The 20,715-nt window shown below is 49.0% G+C and overlaps 1 protein-coding gene across 1 annotated transcript; it reads right to left on the minus strand.

Moving 5' to 3' along the window:
• Window positions 1-1,260: 1,260 nt before the first annotated feature.
• Window positions 1,261-19,645, minus strand: VMP1 (vacuole membrane protein 1). Its single transcript, XM_032967712.2, has 12 exons — window positions 19,368-19,645; window positions 14,878-15,016; window positions 13,615-13,756; window positions 12,837-12,927; window positions 11,821-11,931; window positions 11,237-11,404; window positions 10,015-10,149; window positions 8,298-8,378; window positions 8,012-8,128; window positions 6,726-6,787; window positions 6,036-6,138; window positions 1,261-5,264 (listed from the first exon to the last, which is right to left on the minus strand). Exons 2-12 carry the CDS (start codon window positions 14,960-14,962, stop codon window positions 5,121-5,123), a joined length of 1,239 nt encoding a protein of 412 aa, XP_032823603.2. The 5' UTR covers window positions 14,963-15,016; window positions 19,368-19,645; the 3' UTR covers window positions 1,261-5,120.
• Between the last annotated feature and the right edge of the window lie 1,070 nt (window positions 19,646-20,715).

The following is a 20,715-nucleotide window of genomic DNA, read 5'->3' on the forward strand; positions in this document are numbered from 1 at the left end:
AAAGACGTTGATCGTAAACAATGTTGATTTCCTAAGAGTAACCAGCCAGCGTGAACAACTTGCGTGACAGCAGGCAAGAGGGTCCTCCGTTGGATTTAGTTTCATCCGCTTGCGGTCACGAGCCAGTTAGGATACCTCACAAAAATGGACAATCGGTTAAAATATTGACGTTCATTAATTCACACATTCCTTTCTCAGCACCGTGTTGGGTCAGGCAATCGGGGTGAGGGTATTATACTCGGTTGAAACAAAATCCAACAAGGGGTAAAGTATCTTCTTTGGTTCTTTCGGTAAAGTCACGTAGAATGAGAATAAAATAATAAATTGATAAAATAAAATAACACAATAAAATTCTCACGACGTTAAAGTAGCCCCAAAAAAGTCTGAGAACCACTGCTGCTGCCTTAAAGGACAACCACCGGAGCTAGGGAGTAATACGATTTCACGTGCGCTAGCCGGATTGTGGCATTGCAGGACGATGGGAGTTGGAGATGCCATGGGGGGTGGGCTTTTATCCAGCAGTAGATACACCATGGCCGCTCGATTATTTTAAGCACTTAAGTAGACTTACAATCTTGCCCGACACCCGCAAGCTTGACTAACGTTCACATCACGTTCACATCATTAATGGTTTCGTCTTTGGCAATTGGTTATACATGGGGGGGGAGCGGTCAGGCGAAGTGGTTATGAACCCGGCCAGCAGAGTTTCAATTCAAGACCGTGACTAATCCCATTTGCCAAGTTATCTCTGAAACATTCATTGGACACCTTCCCGTGCTTCATAAAATTAACCAAGTGAGTGGCGCGGTGATGTAAAAAAAAAGACCGACACGGCATGCGGAAACCGCATTCATCCAGCTGTGGACTGACAAAAGCGGCTGTAAATTATTAACCGGTTACACGTGGAGACACAAATGGTATGGGATGCTCACCCGTACTCTGTTGAAATCGGACCAGCACTCACCAAAGGGATTGAGCAAACGGAAGAGTGAATGGGCAATGATGCTGTGAATGTTTTAGTGCTCTTACTGACCAGGGGCTATGGTGTCGAGCGTAGTGGGAAATGGAGCAGACACACACTCTTGTAGAGCACTAAGTTCCCACATCCATGCTCCACGCCTTCAGCAACCCGCACTGATCGGAATATTGAAGTATGGGTCAGCCAACCCCCACGACCCACGAGGCACACGCGGAAGTCCTGATCCAGCAGTGCCACTCTCGACGAAGGCAGACGGAGCAAAACACCACCACGGCAACGGCAACAGTGATCAAGGACCAATTTTAATTTTCAAGTTTTAACGTTGCATTCCACCAGAAATAAATACAACACACGTTTGCCTTGTGAAAAATGACGACCTCGCAAGGCAACGAACGCGCTTGGCGCGCGACGAGGCGCAGCGTCGAGTAACTCGGCGCAGTCGTCCGGAGCCAAACGCATTGAAGATGTAGTCGTGAAGAAAGGGGGCGAACGTTGAGCAATGGGATATAATCGCTGGCAAGTTAAAGGTATTGTAGCCTAGTATCGCAACGCGATGCACTCCGGCAGCCAGGTGAACCACTCGCCGAACGCGAGATTACGACTCGTGAAAACGTAGTTCTTGCCGTAATAAGCAAGTGCCAATCCACACTTGCATGCGGCACCAGCGCCTGGGTTTGAAGAACGTTAAGACTCCCGTGTGGCGATAAAATGGTCACGTGAGCCGCGCTTTAACCGTGCGAGGTCAGGCAGACGCGCGAGACAGCTGTGCAAAATCAATCATTTGAATTCGTAGAGCGATTTAACCGCAACGCGCATCTCAACACGCCACACAGAAACAATCGGTGAATTTATTTCGCAGATAAATGCACAATGGATAGAGCGCCGCAGTTCCAACCCTCGCACTTAACGCCGGCCTCTTAATGTGCAGAACTTCGTGTCCGCTTGTCACCTGTTCATGTCGCACGCATTTCACAGCGTAGTCTTCGGCTGTTCATTAATTGGATTTCTCATTTTTGTGAAATAAAGGGTGTTCAAAGTTTCGCCGAAACAGAACATTGTTGAAATGGTTTAATTTAGGGATCGTACATTTGAAGCAAGTGCCTTCGGCATAAAACCGTTACAGACCGTCACGAGTATGTATCCGTACTTTGCCGAGTACTCCTGCGTAATTTTATATCCGCAGCTGCACTGTGTGGCTCTCCGATGTGTTTTTAGGTTGTACCGCGTGCTGTTTGGCACGCTGTCTGCAGGGGTTTCACTCCACGTGCATTGGAAGCTTCTAAAAGAGATACAGCCTAACCAATGAAATAACATCAGAGCTACCCTTTCCTTAGTCGTGAGACAGATCGCATTGCTGTACTCGGGTAACACAATCCAAATTGTTCCGCCACACGCTTTGCAATCCAACATCCAGAAGGCGGGTCAGTCTGGCGGCAAACATACTCGTTTAGCCACTTGGCACCGATCTGAGTAACCAGTATGCGTAGTTATTCACACACAGCCAACTCACATCTGTTGAATTTTCAGCATGACAAATAACCAGGAGGGGATCCCCCCCACACAGGTAGGTATGAAGAACTAATTTTCTCCACTGTCAGGGTTAACCTGAACTCCCCTAGCAAAGGAAACCTGGCCACCGATACCCTTTTTCCACTAGCACTGAGGAGCCGAGCCAGTGTGGTGGGAGGGGGGTGGGGAGGCCCTCGTGGTGTGGGCACCTTTCCACTGAATATTTGCCGTGCCGAGCCAAAAACCACACCGTGATATGCTGGGTCCCAACAGACGTGTGTGAATATGGTTCGGGGCCAGGCAGGGCCGGAGGGCGCCACTAACGACGGGTTCATTGCATCATCGTGTTGCATCACCACATCATCTGCATGAGTCTCGATACCGTACCTGTCAACCCATACGGTTTACCCGTCTTCTTGTATAAGGAAATTGAGTAAAACATTTTTTTGGCTATTTGTGTTTGTTTCTCCCTTGTGATGGGAATTTGTAGGATGAACGTTGAGAATTATAAGGGGCACGGGGTGACCAATAAGGTCTGGAATTGGTCTGTAATACGGTAGGGACTGATAAGGGGTTGACAGCTGTGCGATACGTTCACTGCGTGTGACGTCACCGGCACAGCTCGGCTTCTGCAAGTTGGGAAAAAGAAGAAAACCTGGTGACTCCAGACTGGCTTGGCAGAGCCCCAGCTGGTGCAGCTCGGTTGTGCAGTGGAGAAGCGCTATTCGAGTTGTTGTGCGACAATTAGTTGTGGGGGAAAAAAAAACCTTTTCCTTTTTTTTTACAGAGCAGATGGAAGCCATTTCGCCTTCGCGATGTAAAATACTTACAGCTCTTCACATGTATTTTTATGTTTTTATAAACTATACTTTATAGTTTGAAAAGTAGCCCAATATGAGTCTCCAAAATTAGTGTTACAATATTCTGCAGGCGTAACCTGCACAGCTCAGCGTTTTAATTATGAGATTAGGCTCTACTTTTTAATGAGTTCGGTCTCTGCCACGTAACGATACCGTTCAGTTTACAGTCTTCTGCCCGGCAAGCATTGCAACTCCCTAACCGATGTCTACCTTTAACAAGACGAATGCCACCCAATGTTATGCAAAGCAAAAATTGCCTCGGATTAACATTAAGTATTTGTCCAACGAAAATACCTTCTAAACAAAAATCAACAAGCGGAAATCAAGGAGGCTGATAAATCACTATTGTTTACTATAAAATAGAGGTCTTTATTAACCATTGATAAATCACAGCCCTCTTTAGCGGGTGATGAAAACTCTCATGCTAATGGATATTTAATTAGGACTATTATTACTGTATTTAACGAACAAGACTCTCCGGTCTAATGTGTCGAGTCCCAAGGCCAGAGAAGGCCTACACGCTGATCCATTAAAGAATTTTCAAACATTCTACAACCAGCATTGCCACCTGCCCTGGTTTTCCCAGGATCGTCCTCTTGTAGAGGTAGCTGCTGTCCTGGAATCTCCCGAGTCTTTTATGGGGACGTTAAAAGTAGGATTTTTTTTGTCAGTCGGTTAATAATAAACCACTCAAGACCATGTATTAAGCATTCCCCCCCATCTTCTGGTACCGTGAGATATTCTACTCATGATGTGTCCTGGGTTTTTTTTTGTACCTCGGAGGTGGAAACCCTAGATCTAAACCAGGACACAGGCATTCATGTCACATCACAAATGTCACGTCCAGCGCTGGGGTATTTCAAGAGCTGACCGAACAGCTGTTTCAGGGCCACATGATGTAACAAGTCTACAGGCGAACTGTTTGTCAGGCTACGTTCAAATGCCTGTGCTGGAGTTGCTAAGCGTGTCCCCACTACGTTCCAACTGCCGAAGAAAGAATATTCCACTCTATGTTCAATTAGCCAAAATAAAGAACGGCTACAAACCACGGCGGAGCAGCCGTTCACAATCACCGTCGAGAAAGCAGACATGACGGTTTAACGCGGGGGGAAAAAAAGATTTGAATGTCGGGGTAACTGTCGTCATCATTAATTTCGTGCATGAATTACCGCGGCTGCTATCCCATAAATAATAATATCATCCGGTGCAGACCCATGGTGCTTGTTTATGCCTCTAGTGTCAGGAGACATAAATTCACTCCTCAAGCCAAAAGCCTGGCAAGTAAGCCCTTTCAGTCGGACTTCCGCATCACCAAGGTTTTTTCTTTCTCGACATCTACCTTTTCCAGTTTTAGACGGACCTTGCGTTTTCTGGCAAGCCACTCGGCATACACGTCGCGTTTAAAAGACATTTGAAATTTACACGGGAATTGTTTCGGAGCCTTGGAAAAACAGCTTTCTACAAAAAGCTGCTTCTTTACATAAATGTTCCACGTCATCATTAATGGCAGTGTTCAGGTTTCTTTACTTTTTACTAAATTCCTTTACTCTCCCACCGTGGCCACCGGGGGACCAGCCTTCCCCCCTGCCTCACTTACCACTAAACCGTTCCATCGCGATGTTTGTTACAGGGAGCTGCGTGTGGCCGGGGCGTGGACGATGAGCGGGACGAGTCGTTCGGAGAGACGCTCTCGATTGCGGGTCGGCAGGAGTAGCGGGCCGGCGGGACAGCGGGTTTTGACAGGAGAGAGCGTTGGGCAGAGGGATGGGCGATCATTTTTCCTTTTGCTCCAGGGCGTGACGCTGCTGCACACGCTTGGCGTAGCTCTGCGCCATCGAGTTCACGATGGACAGCACGAAGTAGCACACCATCACGATGATCACCTTCTCGAAGACCCATGACAGCCAGCTATCGCCCTGTGACGTGACACCCAACAAGAGCAAGGGGGCGGGGGGGGGTAAACGCACAGCTCTCCGATGCGGTTTTCTGGCTGTGGCGCGTTGTGTCGTTTGGCAACGATGTCCGACGTTTCGCTCAGCGTGCATGGCAGCACAACCGCGGAAGCCGGCGCACTAGGTATAGCACTCCGGTTCGCCATGCAACGACCTCAACGCAAACACAAGTGAACAACATTTTGTTGCGCTACTGCTTTGGCAGTGGAGCACAAGCAATAAAAACACAACACATCTCTCAAGAACACTGCCCGAAAGAGCAGAAAATATACAGCAGACGACATTTCAGGCAATGGCCCTTCTTCAGAGGAGGGCCCCTGTCCAAAACGTTGCCCATTATATATTTCGTTCCTCAGTAGGACACTGTTTTTGCACAGTTTTAGCCTTAGGTGATCGCTAAAAGCACGTGCCCCAAGTCTATAAGACTATCCGCGGGGGATATTTATCTTTTTTACTTTGCAGTTGCTAGGACAGTGCACTATCACCCCGGCGACCTGGGTCTAATTCCCAGCCATGGATAATATCGGTGGCAAAGTAGCATCCAGGTCAGTTCTGGAAACTTCCCGAGATACATTTAAAAAAATTGAATGTCAAAGCCAGCCGAGGATGGTGCTGGCCAGCCGGCCGCACCACCACCCAGTCTGCCACGCCAGCCTGAGCAGGTGCTCGCTAACAGCATTTGTCCCCTGAAAGTTTTGTACGGCTAAAACAGGGGGATCTTTGGCGTTGCGTTACCGTGGAGGAGGCGGTGCCGGGCTTGTGGTGCAGCTTGAGTCGCTGGGCTTCGAGGTAATCGCGGAACGGCTTCTGCAGCATCGGCCCCACCGACGGGACGGAGCTGCGACGGAAGGGGGAGAGAGAACAAGGGCAGGGGAGAGCGCACTCAGAAAAAAAAACAACAACACTGGAACTGAATTTTGATTTAAAGCTTTCGTGACTGCGGGGATTCATATTCTTGGTTCTTTCGGTAAAGTCACGTAGAAGGGAAACAATAAAATAATAAAAATAAACAAACAATAAAATTCTCACGACGTTTCGACTGCAACACTTGCAACACGTTACCGAAAGAACCAAGAATATGAACACTGGAACTGTTCTTCCAAGATTCGGGTGTACGCTTCATACCATGGTTTCATTTTTCCACAGAATATTATTTGGGTCACATGTCAACTGGAGTTGGTGGTGGCATGTGACTGGTAGCCACAGCCATAGTGAGAGGTGTACTGGACGAAGTGTGGTCGATTTGGCCGATTTTCTACTGGGGTTCGGGACGTCAGTGGGCATGGCTCAGCGGCTTCTGCAGTGGGAAAAGAAACAACAACCCGGCGCCTCTTGAGCCATGGCAGTCTGGCACAGCATGGCACGGCTGTGGCTCGGTTGTACAGTGGAAAATAGGTGTATCAAGAAAACCCCAGGAGGACCTACCCGATCAGACCCACGATCTGCTCCACTATGTGCTTGCTGAAGCAGATGATCACAAAGAGTTTCTGTAAAACGCACGGAAGAAAAGACAAGGAGCGTCGGTTAAACATCCGCGAGGAAACCGGCAGATCCCAACGCCACTGTCCACCTGGGTTCGAATCCAGCCAACCGCCTGCGAATGAACGGAGTTCTCAAGTGTAGGGAGTTTATGATCTCACAATTGCCAACCGATGACTGTACACAAAACACCGTCACGTTAAATTCGGTTTAACACATCCATGATAGAGCTTTTTTGGGTTAGATCGCGTAAATATATAAATGTGTCGTTAAAACCTGCCACCACCCGACACAGCCAACTAGTAAGGGTTGTCACGTTTCTAGTTTAATTTATTAGGTATAGCCCTGTGAGCCATGCGGCTCTTGAGTCGGGTGCAACCGCAACAAACAAAATATGAACAGAGAACATCTTAAAGCGACTACGCGCAACAGAAACATCCTGGATAAACCAGCAAACAGAACATGCCAATTCGTCACTAGTACAGCACACCGGTGTGTTGGAGAGCAAAGCCACAACATTTACAATCTGAGTACGGCGTTTCGCCAGTAATTACAACTAGCTTCAACACACCGGTGTGCCGTACTGGACGTTAAATTCGGTTTGGCACTTAATTTGCCTACATCGCAGCTCCGGGAAATTCAAACATAGGTTTATTCATCAAATGACAAACATTGCTTTGCTTAGAATAGCGGCTGAGAAAGGGCTACATCCCCACCCCCCCCCCCCCCCTCTGCTGTGTGGACCAGAGTGCACTTGAAGAGATTTCGGAGATATCTCTCCAACGCCCGCTTCTGTGGGCCACTCTCAAACACAAACGGTTGCACTGCTTCCGTGCGAGATCAGAACAGTTACTTTGTCCCATGACGTTGACTCCGATAGCACAGCTGGAGTCGTGCGTACGTCAGGTGTTAGTCGCAGAGCCAAATTAGGTTATAAAATATTTCCTACGAGTATTTTTTTTGCAGCCGTTCGAACAATACGAGCAGTTAGACGAGACTCTCCATGGCAGATGTTGAAGATCGTAAAAGTTGTAAGCCATCTGTCAACACAAAGTCATGGGGGATGACACGAGATTTATCAGACAGTCATTGGTGAGCGGGCTGAGACCATCAACTCACTACAATTGAGAACCCAGTTTTTTAAATCACGGGTGGGCTGTCTGGATTCGATCCCAGGATCTCAGCTGTGCCGACTCAGTGCCCGGACCCCGAGCCCCACACGAACACCTCACCTGTATGTGCATCTTGATGATGGCCTTGCCGATGAGCGTTGCTCCAAAGAACGTCCAGAAGGGGACCAGGAAGTGGCCGCACGTGATGCCAGCCAGGTCGAACAGCGGGTTGGGAATCTGCACGGGGCAGAGCCAGGGAAAAACAAACATTCTAATTACAAATCACCGGAGTAATGTGACTTATGCACAAATTACCGATGTAACCGTCTCTCTCGTGAGTGAGGTGCTGGGTACATTGTGAGACTGTGGCGAGGGCACGGGTCGGAGGAGCTGGGCGGGACCGTACCGAGGCGCATGCCAGGATGCCAAAGAATCCGACACGCTGCACCAGGTGCTGCATGGCCAGTTTGGCTCTCGTGCCCAGGTCCTGCACACAGCACACGGACATGCATACAAGACAAAGATGATCATCATCAGATATGATCGATTCACTGCTGGATGAAGGTCTCCCCCGAGTCATTGTCAATCAACTTAGCTCCTGCATTTCGTTGCAGTAGGCGTTGTCTAGCAAGCAATTTTTTTTCACCAGGTAAGGCCCACTGACCGATACAGCTCTTTTTCAGAAGTGACCTGGCCTTAAATGATAGCTCAACGAAGTGGCTGATCATTTATTGCGGTCAAATAGTCTAAACGCATGTTTTTAAATGTAGAGGGAAAAACCAGAGGACTCGGAGAAAAATCCACGCGACCACGGGGAGAACATGCAAACTCCAAATATTACAGGCGTCAAGGTCGGGATGTGAAGTAATTAACATCTCGCCACCGCGTCCCTTGCCTACCAATTGGCCGCCGCTCCGGTCTTATTCTTGACCACCGGCCATCTTCCCTTCTCGCGACGTGTCCTGCCCAAGCCCCACTTACTTTTCTGAACAATTAGAATGACGTATTCTAAACCTGCTCTACGTTGTCTAATCCCAGCGAGCAAGTGCCGTTAGCGAGCACCAACGTGGGTGTTAAGTATCCACTTGCCATGGATCATCTGTGTCCATCAGTCGGTTTAGTTTTGGATAGGCCCATTGAGCTAAGAAGCCATTGTTCAAAGGTGACCCGGTATGTATGTGTGGGTGCATACATTCGTGATGTCGTAGTCATAATAATGATTCCCTGAGGCAGTATCATAACAGTGAGTGCACTGCTCAATTATTTTTTTGCCACCCAAGTTTGATTGCCTGCTACGGCTCAAACCAACGACAACACATATCTCAACCGTCTTCTGTGTGTGTGTAGACGTGCATGTGCTGGAAGCGATAGTGTCATGGTTAGCGCCCTACGCTACGAATTTGGTCACCTGAGTTCGATTCCCGCTCACAGCCAATATCAGCGACAGGTATCTGAACCGGTCCGGAATCTCCCCTAGGTTAATTCAGCCTTAAACGAGTACGTGGTGGGCAGTGTGTAAATATCACCACTTGGGGAGACAAACACGGCCAGATAAGCTGCTAGACACACCTACCCAATGTGCACTGTTGCCAGCTTTCATTAGGTACTCGCTCACAGCATTTTCCCCAACAGTGTGTTCAAGCTATCGAGGGAGATCTTTGCCCTTTGTGCATGCAAGTTATTCGTGCGTGTATGGGCATATGCGTGGTACACGCTAGAGAAGAGATGGACTGATGTGGTACAGAAGGATGATGCGGAGCTGATTGGACGTACCGATAACTGGTACCTGCATTGTCTAGATCGGCCAATGTGGAGGATGTTCGTGAAGGACACTACCGTGCAGTTGGAGGCAGTCGCCCTCCAATAACTACGGAGGGCAGAGGAGCAGCACTCACGAGAACGGGCGGAGCGTCAGGCGGCTATTAGTCAGTTTACCAAAGGAACCTGCGTCTGTCCCGTGACCTCTACTGGCGAGCCTTCGAAACTTCACGTGGCCTCAAGGTGCGTCTAGTCTGGCACAAGCCTCGTGATGACATCACCGCCAAACAACAATTGTTGTTGTTCTTGTTCTCGTTGCGTGTGCGTGTGCACGCGCGCGTGTGCATGTGCACGCGTGTGCGTACCTGCTGCGAGTCCCGCGCGTGCTCCAGGATCTCCTCAAACTCCTGGTACTCTTCGTCGTCCGGCTCGCACCCAGACAACCGCGCCGCCCGCGCCATGAAGTACGGCGGCAACTCCCCGATAGCCGTGCCAGCGCCCTGTAGCCATGCACGGCCGCAGGCGCGCGTGGGTTAGCACGTGGGTTAGCGCGTGGGTTAGCACGTGGGTTAGCACGTGGGTTAGCGCGTGGGTTAGCACGTGGGTTAGCACGTGGGTTAGCGCGTGGGTTAGCGCGTGGGTTAGCGCGTGGGTTAGCGCGTGGGTTAGCGCGTGGGTTAGCGCGTGGGTTAGCGCGTGGGTTAGCGCGTGGGTTAGCGCGTGGGTTAGCGCGTGGGTTAGCGCGTGGGTTAGCACGTGGGTTAGCGCGTGGGTTAGCGCGTGGGTTAGCGCGTGGGTTAGCGCGTGGGTTAGCACGTGGGTTAGCGCGTGGGTTAGCGCGTGGGTTAGCACGTGGGTTAGCACGTGGGTTAGCACGTGGGTTAGCGCGTGGGTTAGCGCGTGGGTTAGCGCGTGGGTTAGCGCGTGGGTTAGCACGTGGGTTAGCACGTGGGTTAGCACGTGGGTTAGCACGTGGGTTAGCGCGTGGGTTAGCACGTGGGTTAGCGCGTGGGTTAGCGCGTGGGTTAGCGCGTGCGCACGCTGTGAGGAGCCATAGCGTGCGAGGTGCGGCCGCAAAGAGAGAAAAAATAAAACTTCTTGGTGCAACAACGGCGGTGCAGTCAGTTTTGCTCGGCGGATTGCTCCACACGCGCTATGGTCACAGGCAACGGTATCCCATTATTTTAACACATTTCATCATCATCAGCAGCCATGATTTATACACAAAATAAAATCAATGTAATCAATGAGGTTTGCAGTTCGAGCCCGGAGACCGTCCTGGTTAATACTTCGGGTTTATTAACGACGTCATTCGTCATAGGGCATACCATGTGTGTGCTGGTGGATTCAATTATCCAAATTCGAAACTTGCAAAATTAATTCATTGGGAAAAACCACAAAGCAATATGGCCCCCCTAATACGTATTTTCAAGGCAGGTGCTGCGTTCACCTTGTGCCGCACAGAGACAGCTGCCACTCGGGGTCCCATTTGGTGGCAACTGCAGCAGGGCGCATGAAATGGTTGAGATGAGGCGTGATGTTAAGTTGTTTCGATGATGGCTTTCGGGCTGTTGGTGCGAACCATACCCACATGCAGGCCTCCAGCCTGACTTTGGACATGATGGTCCAGATGGAGATGGGCACGTTGAGTCCTTCGCTCTCTGGGCAAATGATCTCGTCGGGGTACGGAGGCGTGGGGAAGTCCACCGAGTCGCACTCGTACGCCGACAGCGTCACCGACGCGATGTGGGGGCCCTGGCGGGGGTGGGGTGCAGAGGCGGGGGCGGGGAGCGGATCGCGTGAATAAAAACTCAACAACCAGGTTAGACGCCAGCGAGAAGGGTTCAGCGGCATCTTGCAAATGGCAGCCGGCAAGCCATGTTTGGCCTGGCGAATGCTCCTGGCAGTTGCCTTGCGAGAGATACGGCCAGCCGAGACAGAGAGATCGAGATTATAGGCAGATGAAAGAGAGAAGGAAACAAGCGGCAGAGAAAAGCGGAGCTGTAAACAAGGGATACAAATCATTGAGATCAAAGTGAGATAAAGCAGAGAGAGAGAGAGAGATGAGAGAGAGTTGGCCGTAATTCTCAGGCGCCTGTAAGAACTGCGAGGACACGATTTAGGCAAGTGGATATGGAGATGGTGACGGGACATCGCTGGGGACCCCTCACCAGGTACAGCAGGAAGGTGTGCAGCCCCGTGCCCAGCCCGACCGACGATAAGATGCCCAGGCCGACCCAGTAGGCACACCACAGGATCTTCTTCTCTGTGCTCCGTACGAACTGCGAGCACGTCCCACATAACACGGCACATGAGTGAGCACTCTTCATACCACACGGCGCACGCATCCGCTTGGCGCTTAACACGGTATAGTATGCAAACGCTTAACACAACATAGTACGCAAAACAGTAACGCACCACAACACAGGCATACGTTTGTAAAAGCAACAGCAGCTAGAAAACAGTGATAGCTGTTAATACAGAAAAGAGACTGTTGGCTGACAACAATTACTAAGAAACTGCATTGCACAGTTAGAAAATACTCGAGGGTTTTCAAAATCCATCCACAAACCTGGCACAAGGTGATCCTCACGCATGGACCGTTCCACAACTTATTATGATTGCATGTCATTTGTTAAGGCCGAGATGCCACTAAACATGTTTTACGGCAATTATTGCCGTCAATGCATTTAAAATGAGCCACTACGCCAACTTGGTATGGAGTTTTGTAGCCCAGGGTTCGGCAACCAAAATAACAAAAATAACCATTTAACTAAATATCTCAAGAGCCGCAACGTATGTGAATGCGAGGCGGTTCTTAATAAATAACGTCTCTAAGCAGTCCCTTTTATGAGCCACATGCGGTTCCGGAGCTGCAGGTTGCCGACGCCTAGTATAGCCAATTAAAGCAGTTTTTTGGATGAACAATGATTGGTCTACAGAGCACAGAGCCTCCGTCTGGTAGTGTTGTGCCATCGGTTTGTCATCTCATTGGAAGGCAACCACCTCCGTTGCCCACTAGGGGGATGCGCGATGAGATTTACCCAGGTTTGGTAAAATCAACAGCGCCTATTGACAGTAGAGCAACTGCTGATGGGTGAAGATTTCTGGAGACGATTGTCATACAATTGCCAGAGAGAACATCAATGCCCTTTGAGATGCTCCGGTGGATGCGGGGAAGCCTCACCTCCTGGTGCTCCCCCTCGGCATAGTAAGCAGCAGTAAGAGCAGCGAGCATCAACAGGAAGAGCGTTACAACACCTCTCCGTGCCCACAGCCTGCCACACCACGCACACACAAAGACAAAGACGCCCCCCCACACACCCGCATAGCTTGTAACAGATTATTTGGGAAAGTTCCGTTAGCGAGCACCTATGAAGGCCAGCACGGCACAAGAGAGGATGGGTGGCCAGCAGCACACATTTACATCCACATACCCACCATGTTGGGATGGTTTAAGGGGGTGGTGGTGGAAGACAGTAATCTTTGCATATTGCACTAGGTACGCATTTAAGGGTGAGTCGACCGAGGCGAGGCCCAGGATCAGCACATATATTTGCCACTGCTATTGGGCATGAGCGGGATTTGAACTTGGCTTGCCGGGCCGAAAGTGCGGTGAACGTCAATGGAGAGTGATATTTAAACTGGTCCTGGTCACCCCCTCCCGCAACATCCCCAATTACCAAAATTACATGGGGAGACCTACATCCAGCAGTGGATTGACAAAGGGATACAAATAATGTGCGAGTTTTTTGTTATTTAAATAATGATTAATATGAACGATGTAGCGAATCGAAGTTTATTATAAGTGCAAATCATTGTAAGCATCGGGATGATGTTTAAGGCCACGGATCGTTACATCCTGAGCTGCAACCACTCATCGCCGCCACCACGACCACCTCCAAACAAGAGGCAAGATCGCAGGGGAAAAGAGATCACACGTCAGTGGGGGTGGTGGTGCTCACCGACTGGCCCACTTGCACGTCTCCAGACCGCACTCGAGCACGAAGTATTTAATGGTTGTGAACGGCCGCCTCCACAGCACCAGCCCGTCCCGCTCCTTGCGATCGCGCGCGCGCTGCTCCTGCACGGCGCGCTGCTCGGCCACTGCGCACGCAGACACCGCCCAAGATGCTCCAAGTCAGCGTGAGTGTTTTAACCCGATGGAGGGGGAGGGGGGGTTAATTGATCCCAAAATAAATCTCTGCTGGGTTGCCAACAACTAATTGTGGGCTCCCTGCTGGGTTTCTGATGAGTGCGAGATGATGGCATTTTGGACATCAGAATCAGAATATTAATTTTTTTTACTGGAGGAATCTGATGAGAAATAAAGCTCCTTTTCAAAGATGTCCAATAGGGGCAGGTCAGAAAGTTACAACAAATTATGCAAAAACACGACAGGAGTGCAAATTACAGGCAAGGTAAACAAATAACTTTAAGATATGCACCCAAATAAAACTAAACTAGTTTTTTCTTGTTAGGCAAGGTCCACTGAAACTTTAGCTTCTATATTCTTGGTTCTTTCGGTAAAGTCACGTTGAAGGGAAACAATAAAATTAAAAATATATATAAAACAATAAAATTCTCACGACGTTTCGACTGCAACACAAGCAGTCATCATCAGGTGTGAAAACCAACGGCAAGAACATTTGAAAGAAGTGGCGGTATGTGTTTATTTAGTTATTTTTAAATAAACGTTTAAAAATAAATACAAACCGCCACTTCTTTCAAATGTTCTTGCCGTTGGTTTTCACACCTGATGATGACTGCTTGTGTTGCAGTCGAAACGTCGTGAGAATTTTATTGTTTTATATATATTTTTAATTTTATTGTTTCCCTTCAACGTGACTTTACCAAAAGAACCAAGAATATGAATCACTGCAGTCACGAAAGCATTAAATAAAAACTTTAGCTTCTATTTCAGAAGCGACCTGGCCACAGAAGAGAGCTCAACGAAGTGACTTATCACGTGAAAATCCACAGCATAAAAATAATCTAGACACATGTTTCTAAATGTGGAGGGGAAAACCGGAAGACCGGTGACTGGCACCAGCGTTGCGTAGATCGGCCTCTGTGGAGGAGGTTTGCGAAGGATGCTACTGGGCAGTCGGAGGCAGTCGCCCTCCAATGACAACAGAGGGCAGAGGAGTGATGCCCAGAGTGTAAAGATGAAAGGTAAGCACACGGAGGACGTGACCCATGTGAGCGAGTGATGGAGCGAGGAGCACCTGCGGAAAAGCCGTTACGTGATTGCGACGTTCCAGAGAGCGTCCTTCTCCTCTGGGTCTCACCGGCACCTCCACCCGATGCCATCTCTGCAATCTCTCGAGGGTGAGCTGGGACAACCCGAGCTCAAGAGCCTCTTCCCTGCGGCAGACACGGCACACGAAGGATGTAGCTATTTAAAACAAAATGCCCACTCGTAATTTGGCCGCGCAACTTGCTTTAGCGCCAAACCACAGATTCTGGCAGGGCTGCGTGTGTAGGCACAAAGTCCGCAATGGGGTGGTGAGGTTCACGATGCTAACCCAACAAACCAAAGTGCAGTGCTGTCACCGGTCACGCAGCGTGTGTGGTGTGCGTGTGGAGGATTTCACTTTGCAAGCACATTTGTTATCCACACCTAAAATATAACAGTCCTCCGTGTGTTAATTAATGTTTCACAATCACGGCTGCATGAGCTCTTACAAAAACCATGTGCAGTTTATACAAGCGTGCTTACAGTGAGGGTTGATGCTCTGATGCATGAGGGTTTCCCATACCGTGCAAGTTATGGGGGTTATTTTCACGATACATTATTACACTTGTCAGTGCGGGTGTGTGAAAACAGGGAGCATAGAGTAGAATATATGATGTGTTAAACTGCCCATCACATAAAGTGATAGCAGCCCATAACGTGCTGTGCACGATGGTCCCCATCAAAGCACTATCCAGGCTCAAACCTGCTTAGCTCCCAATATCTAATGGAAGCAGGCACATTCTAGCTGATTTGGTCCAGACTATACGTGAATGGATCTACACAGAAATACATTAACATTCACCGAGCAACTGCCCAACAGTGGATTGGGTAAATGAGTGTCTTATGACAGTAACACTGTATGTTAGCAGTGTGTCGATAAGTTTGCGACTTTTTGAAAAGAGGTAGAACTCGTTTAAAAGAAAACATCCATCAAGCTCAACAGCACAAAGCCTTTTCACTCAACTTGTTATATAACCGGCCTACGCATACCAGGATCGGCCCTTCGACACGCAAAGTGAAACTGGTCAGTTCCGCCACTTGCCAAGACATGCCGAGTGGACGGAAGTGTGGTGGTCGCACATAACTCCCTCGGGATATAAGGAGGCCACCATTCCAGAAAAAGCTCTACCCCTAAAGTTGGCACAGTGTTCGCTCTTCTAGCAAATTAAGAGTCCAGAGTAACAGGAGCTCCCCACCTCACATGACAGTTCCGTTCCCAGATTAACTCTCACTTGCCGATCAGCTGACCAGAAACACCCATAAGTTTCACAACATCCCAAAGTGGAGGCTCCCTAACACTCCCAACTATCCCACTCGTATAATTACGGTACAACGCCCTTATTGAAACATTATTGTACAATGGTGCTATAGCACAGTTTCCTATGTTTGGGAGACCTAATCTGCCCAAAATTTGTATGACCTTTTAAAATAATTTTAAGTATAATAATATGCGGAAGGTGATTTATAGACAGCAAAAGACAATCAATTGATTGGTTCTCCCATAACGCCTGAACATGATCTCACCTTCGGATTTGCAACCTGGATGCACTTTTTGGTTTGAGGAGTTTGTCACCTTCATAGAAAGCATTACAATGGGTTTACTTTCAATCACTTTGTCTTCCTGTCAACGAAACAGTGCTTGCTTCTTGAGCGAGTTGACATGGGTTCAATTCGTTGTGCCAGCCAATAACCACCCACAGCAAGTTACAAAAGTGTGCGTTCTGTTGTGAAGACGATGTTAGAAGATCCTGCGACATCCCTTTTCTATACCACAGCCCAAATCTCACAAATTAAAAAAAACCCCGTAATAACTAACTATACAACCACGGTTACAGAGGTCCTATGTGTTCGAAAAGTAATGATTTTAGTGAACCTGTTTCAATTTCCCCAGATCAATAGTCGGTACAGCAATGATGACAAGGAGATATGTCATCGAAGCAGCATCACCACTTAAAAAGCGCAGATGTGACCCCTCCAGCCGTGTTCCTCAGCCTCCTTGGCACTCGAGACAAGAGCTCTACCACAACCATATCCGCATTATATCTTCGCCGATTCAAGCCTTCCCCCGTCTCATCTCATCGCAGCAACCAAGTCTGGTTCACCCCAGGAAACTGGTCTCCTCCTTGATTGGAGTCAACTGTGGGATGGAATTGAGGAGAAAACAGCAGCTTCCAGGGTCCTTCGGCCAGAACTGGGGTCAATTACAATGGTAATTGTGTTATTCATAATGTGTTGCAATCACGGTCTCATTTTTATTTCATCTCACAATGCTGTTGCGTTTGCAATTACGAAAATTAACCCAAGTCTGACACAAGCGTTAAGAAAAAGCTTGGAGTCACCACCAGCGAATGTCAGCATCAGTCTATCTGGGGCTCCACTAGCCCAGAGAGACCAACTAAGCTGGTTGAACTCTTGATTGTAGATGAACTAAAGAGCCCAGGGCTCAACCAGCCGAGCTGCAGGTAAATCACCCTAAATGGGCCTGACCTTGTTAAATGTCAGAAACTAAAGAGGGTTGAGCCTGGCTATTGCTTAGGATGGGAGACTAACTGGGAATATCAGGTGTAGATTTGGGCCGTGAAGAGACCAGAATCTGGAAGTAGATCAATGGATTGTTGAATCTATTTGTGCAGATCCTAGAGCATTATCTCCTCGTATGTGTTTATTTTTCACACTCAATAAGTTGAACCGGTTAAACATTCGAGTGGAAGACCCTCCTGAAAGACAAGTCTTCAAACTCAGTTGGGCTCTCCTGATAATTTTACTGAAAAGATTTCGGGAAACCACTATCTCGGAGCAATCACTTGCCCTTGTGAATAAACCAAATGCACTGTTAGAACAACAGCCTTGATGACCTCCCAGAATCCCCCACCAGGTAAATCTCACAAGTGTATTCCTTTGGATTCCAATTAAGCAAATTCAGAATATTCATTTGTACCTGAGTCATCCGATGAGTTTTAAAGCTCCTTTTCACAGACGTCCAGTAGGGGGGGGGGGGTGTCTGACACGAGGTTTGACACTTCGTTTAGAAGAACGGTCAAGATCAATCCACTGCTGAATGGGTCGTCCCAGAAGCCATCGCCATCCCAAAATCAACGTGGATGTCACCGCTCCATATCCACCGTCGCCATCCCAAAATCAACGTGGATGTCACCGCTCCATATACACCGTCGCCATCCCAAAATCAACGTGGATGTCACCGCTCCATATCCACCGTCGACGTCTCCAATTGGATGCGCGCCATCCCCCTTGGCTGTCGCGGTGTCAATTCCTGACGACCGGCTATTAGGCATAGCTTGAACAACACAGGCTATGCCTAATAATTATTCATAATTAATAATTATTCATAATTAATAATTATTAGGCACATAATTGTAATGTATAATGGCTTATTGTTAGTAGCTCAGCTGATTGGAGAGTATATTGAGTTTATTGACAATATTGATGTAATTTATATTTTAGGTTTTTTTTATCAGTTTACTAGATGGTATTCATTATATAGTGTAGTGTATACCCAGTTACTTTATGTTAATAGCTCAGCTTATTGGAGAATATATTGAGTACATTGATTATATTGATGTAGTTTATATTTAGTTATTTCACATCGGTTTATTGTATGATAGTTGGGTAGTTGCAGTTATTTAGCGTCAATATACTAAATGCCTCTGTTGATATGTAAACTCTGACTTTAACAGAGCTACTTCCGTGACCAGTTACATGCTAATCTCTCACACTAACATCATGCTAATCTCCCAGTTACATGCTAATTTCTGACCTTAATATCCTGCTAATCTCTCACATTAACACAGCTACTTCAATGCTAAATTCTTCTGTTGATATGTAAACTCCTTTGTCAAGGCGCTCTGCTCCTCCCACCCAGCTTAAAAGACGCTGCCAAGCTTGGCAGTGTTCACTGGAGCACTGTCTTCCCGACAGTTCTGTTTCTTCACCTGAGGAAGGCTACTTGTGTTGTGGCCGAAACGTCGTGAGAATTTTATTTTATTATGTTTTATTTTTATTATTTCCCTTCTACGTGACTTTACCGAAAGAACCAAGAATATAAGCATATAGCCTGTGACGTTCAAGCCGACTTTCCTCATGCGTTTGAATTAATAAACTTAACCTTCATATACGGATATATATTTTTTTCTAATTCACGAGTTAAGTCTTCCCCGTCTCATACATTCATTTACACAGAAAGTCGTGTGCCGTATCCCTGCAATTATAAAACGCTCCGGCAAGTAAAATGCACCGGTGACAATAGTTGCAACAGTGGAGTCGCACACACACACGCATACACCCAACGAATTATAAAACACACCTCCCCCACCTCCCCCCGTGTAAACTTTAAAACACGGTGAGAACAAGCGCGTCTTACAATCCGTAGAGACGGTAACATCATCACATCAAGTCACAGCGTGCCCACCGCAGCGGATACACCGACGGGGTTATTGAGAGACAGACTCGTCTTATACTCACTCGGTTGCTCTCTCTCTCTCCCTCTCCTCCTCGCTCCTCTTTCTCTCTCGTCTGCTGTACGAGGAAGATGCCAAAGGAGACAAGAGCGATGAGGAGGTGAGGGGGTAGTTTAAAGGAAGAAGCGAGGAGGCTTCTACGGCCACCACTCGGCTCGGAGTCTCCCGGCTCCGCTTCCACCCCCCACCCCCGCCGCCGGTTTGCCGGACGTGGCGTGACCGGAAACGAAGCTGGCGCGAGCGAGAAACCTAACCGGACGTGACGTGAAGAGGGACGACGAGGTGAGCCGCCGGACGTGGCGGGAAATTTTTTGGGGGGGGTGGGCAGACGAAGGGGTGTGTGGGGGAGGGGTTGTGAGGGGGAGGGAGGGAGGGTGTGTGGGGTGAGCGGACGTGACGTAACAATTAGAGCCGTCGAATCTGGCGGGAAATACCTGGAGGCAGACGAGGGGTGCGGTGGGGAGGGAGGGAGGGGTTGTGGGGAGGGAGAGGTCGTCGGGAGGGAGGGGTCGTGGGGAGGGAGGGGTCGTGGGGAGGGAGGGGTCGTGGGGAGGGAGGGGTTGTGGGGAGGGAGGGGTCGTGGGGAGGGAGGGGTTGTGGGGAGGGAGGGGTCGTGGGGAGGGAGGGGTCGTGGGGAGGGAGGGGTTGTGGGGAGGGAGGGGTTGTGGGGAGTGGGGGGAAGGGGTTGTGGGGAGTGGGAGGAGGGGTTGTGGGGAGGGAGGGGTTGTGGGGAGTGGGAGGAGGGGTTGTGGGGAGGGAGGGGTTGTGGGGAGTGGGAGGAGGGGTTGTGGGGAGGGAGGGGTTGTGGGGAGCGGAGGGAGGGGTTGTGGGGAGGGAGGGGTTGTGGGGAGCGGAGGGAGGGGTTGTGGGGAGGGAGGGGTTGTGGGGAGTGGGAGGAGGGGTTGTGGGGAGTGGGGGGAGGGGTTGTGGGGAGTGGGAGGAGGGGTTGTGGGGAGTGGGAGGAGGGGTTGTGGGGAGCGGAGGGGTTGTGGGGGGAGGGGTTGTGTGGAGTGGGGGGAGGGGTTATGGGGTGAGCTGACGTGACGTAACGACGAGAGGCGCCGGACCTGGCGGGAAATGTCTGGAGGCAGACGAGGGGGCGGGGTTAGTGGGGGGGGCGGGGTTAGTGGGGAGTGCGGGTGGTGTGAGCGGACGTGACGTAACCAATGATCAGAAATTTTTACTTAAAACTTTCGTGACTCCAAGAATTCATGTTCTTTGGTTCTTTCGGTAAAGTCACGTAGAAAGAAACAATAAAAAATAAAGTAAATAAAAATAAGAAAATGAAAACAATAATAAAACACTAATGTAGACTGTTGCCTGGTTCTAAATCGGAGTGAGTGTACTGGCAG

This window comes from Petromyzon marinus, chromosome 38 (assembly GCF_048934315.1).
Source record: "Petromyzon marinus isolate PM22_M1 ecotype Great Lakes invasive population chromosome 38, UKy_Petmar_22M1.pri1.0, whole genome shotgun sequence".
NCBI lineage: Eukaryota > Metazoa > Chordata > Hyperoartia > Petromyzontiformes > Petromyzontidae > Petromyzon > Petromyzon marinus.

What these genes read in the sequence shown, in the direction of transcription:
- VMP1 (XM_032967712.2), bottom strand. Translation starts at nt 14,962, where the DNA reads ATGGCATCGGGTGGAGGTGCCGGTGAGACCCAGAGGAGAAGGACGCTC. An exon ending in GGCTGGAGGCCTGCATGTGG is followed by an intron (nt 10,150 to 11,236) that starts GTATGGTTCGCA and finishes GCATGGCTACAG; the next exon opens with GGCGCTGGCACGGCTATCGG. An exon ending in GCATCCTGGCATGCGCCTCG is followed by an intron (nt 8,129 to 8,297) that starts GTACGGTCCCGC and finishes TGCCCCGTGCAG; the next exon opens with ATTCCCAACCCGCTGTTCGA.